This window comes from Octodon degus, unplaced genomic scaffold (genome assembly GCF_000260255.1).
Source record: "Octodon degus isolate 3935 unplaced genomic scaffold, OctDeg1.0 scaffold00189, whole genome shotgun sequence".
Lineage (NCBI taxonomy): Eukaryota > Metazoa > Chordata > Mammalia > Rodentia > Octodontidae > Octodon > Octodon degus.
In genome coordinates, this window is record NW_004524765.1 from 3,151,163 (window position 1) to 3,153,766 (window position 2,604).

A 2,604-nucleotide genomic window follows, 5' to 3' on the forward strand; every position below is an offset into this window, starting at 1 on the left:
GGGGGGGGAAGGAGGGCCAGGGAGATAGTTCACTGGTATAAGTGCCTGCCTGGCAAGCACAAGGTCCCAAGTTTGACCCCCAGTATCCCTCCCCTATAAAAAGGAGGGGGGAGGGAAGAAAGGGGACATAAAAAGAACCAAGAAGTGCCATGTATATGTACAAATTCTCCATGATGAATGTAATCATTATATACTGCAAACATATTCTTCGTAAAAGTAAAAATTGAAAAACAAGAATAGAATATTTGAGGTCTCAGTTTCAATGAACAGTATCAGAAAGAGGAAAAAAAAAATCAGTGAAAATTGGGGGAAAAAATACTGAGAATACAGAACAGAACTGCACCTTCTGCAGCAGTGCTTTTGTAATTTTACTATATAATTTCCATGACCCAGCCTACCAGATATTCCAATTTTAGAATCAAAATTCAAAATTCTGCATTTTTAACAAGCACCCCTAATGACTATAACGAAAATGATCTGTGAAACACACTTTGGCAAATACCCTTTCATATATTACTGCTATCCTAAATTATCTTTTAACAGTTAAATCAAAGCTTATGCCCCTTCCCATGGAGAGTAAGAACACTATCCAATCCTTTTCAATTTTATACTTCACTTCTTCATTGCATTCCTGAACTTACTGCAACGAACTCAAGTGTCCTCTTGCTAGGCACACAGAGCATCTGCTATGAACATATCCAGGAAAAAAGCTTTCTGCAAAAATTAAAACAATTTCCTTTCGTCTTACAAATGGCATAGTTGCAAATTAGGAGTTTTAGAGACAGTCAAAATGTTTGTTTTTGGTTGTTGAAGCACACATACGAAGAAGTTGAGCCATGATGCTGGTACACACCGTGCATGCCAGCACTCAGCAAGGCCAGCGCTGGCTACATAGTGAGCTCAAGGCCTGTGTGGACTACACAGTGAAACCTTGTCTCAAAAAATAAAATAAATAAATAAATGAAATAAAAACAAAAGTCTGTCTTGTGTTTTTGTTTTGTTTTTGGTCAGTTTGGTTTTGCTGGACTAAACATTTTTTTTTCAAGGAAATATAACAGTTTTTAAAATTCAACTAGGTAGATGTAAATATAGAAAAAAAACAAAACAAAACAAAACTTGCTAGTACTCTAAACAACCACTGGGATAACCATGGTTAGTAAACCTTTTCTTTTCCTGTAGACAGACAAACATATACACATGTTTCTAATACACAGCCAGGATGAGAAATCTCTAATCTCAGTCAGTACTCTCAGAATAAAGTTAATCCACGTTACTCAGCAGTCAGTTAAAACTTACATTCTGAAAGTGTTATTATTTTAACCTCAGAAACACATCGGTCACCAAGGCTTAAACGTTTGCCTTAGAAGCTAGTAAAAGCCTGACGTGGTGCTAATGTTCAAATTCTAGGCTGTTTTGGAACACAAACTATGTTTCTAAAGTTTAAGAAAATCTTGGGTTATTAGTGTCCAAAAACTATCCAAACTGCTAAGTCTAGGGGAAGTAAACAAGAACCCTGGTGCGACGGCCACCACTGTGATTGTCGCCAATCCCAGAGCAGAAAGGTGTGAAAAAAATGGTCCTTGTGGGGATCAAAACAACACGTGCTAGCAGTTGCCACGGATCTGCCACCTACAAGTACGTGCCATTCTTTATAGAGTGCACCGCGGGGGCCTCCCCTCCAACAATATAGAGATACCGTTGGGAGCAACAAATCCTGCTCCACGCCGGACTGAAGGAGCCGGCACGCAGCTGCCCAGGTACCGGACGCCACAGACCGAGACCCGAGCGGCCCGAGGCTCCCGGGGCCGGGCGGCGCACCCCGCAGTTGTTATAGTAACCGCACGGACGCCGCAGCGCTGCGAGACCCGCGGGCGTGGACACACCGCACTGCCCGCTGCTCCTCCAGGGGCAAAAGCACGTCTGGATTTTAATCTACGGCCTCACCTGCAATTTCTGCAAGATGAGCTTAGCTTCTTCCTCTTCATCAGCCATCATTCCGCAGCTACTCTTGGCTTCTCCGCCCCCAACTTTATAACCATAGAGACGCAGGCTCACGCCTAAGTGGGAGTCACAGCGACATCTAGGGCTCTGGAGGCCTACATGCATCTGAAGGACATTGTTCCAAACCAACAATGCAATACCTATACAGTAACTCAAAAGGCTCCTATAATTACTTTTGATTTGAGAAACTGCCTTAAAAACAAACAAAAAAATGAAAGAGAGAGAGAGAGAGAGAGAGAGAGAGAGAGAGAGAGAGAGAGAGAGAGAAAGAGAGACTGCCTTGCCAGGACCTAGGAGTGTATCCCAGTGGACAGCGCCTTCCCAGAGTGTGTAAGGGGAAGGACCTGGTTCAATTCCTAACACCTCAAAAAAATACATACATTCATGAGATAAACTTTGCTCCCAAATTCTGGACACAAAATATTCTCAAGTTAATAACACATGTTTTTGTTTTAAACCTTTTTATTATTTGTATCAATAATTTAACACTGTAGCCAGGAGTGATGGGGCACACCTGTAATCCTAGCACCTGGGAGGCTAAGCCAGGAGGATCATAGCAAGACCCTGTCTCAAAAAGCCAAACACACATACACGTGCCCATGT

At 42.3% G+C, this 2,604-nt stretch overlaps 1 protein-coding gene across 2 annotated transcripts in view; it reads right to left on the minus strand.

Moving 5' to 3' along the window:
* The window catches only part of Ttc5 (tetratricopeptide repeat domain 5), a 37,385-nt gene extending 35,363 nt beyond the window's left edge, over positions 1 to 2,022 (minus strand). Inside the window, exon 1 of one of the 2 annotated variants that reach the window (XM_023704129.1) lies at positions 1,945 to 2,022. Coding sequence is in view for 1 of the 2 variants with exons in the window: in XM_004644009.2 (XP_004644066.1) it covers positions 1,945 to 1,995 (51 nt within the window). In the remaining variant the exon portion in view is untranslated. The remainder of the gene's footprint in view (positions 1 to 1,944) is intronic. The other variant, XM_004644009.2, reaches the window with a different exon arrangement.
* Between the last annotated feature and the right edge of the window lie 582 nt (positions 2,023 to 2,604).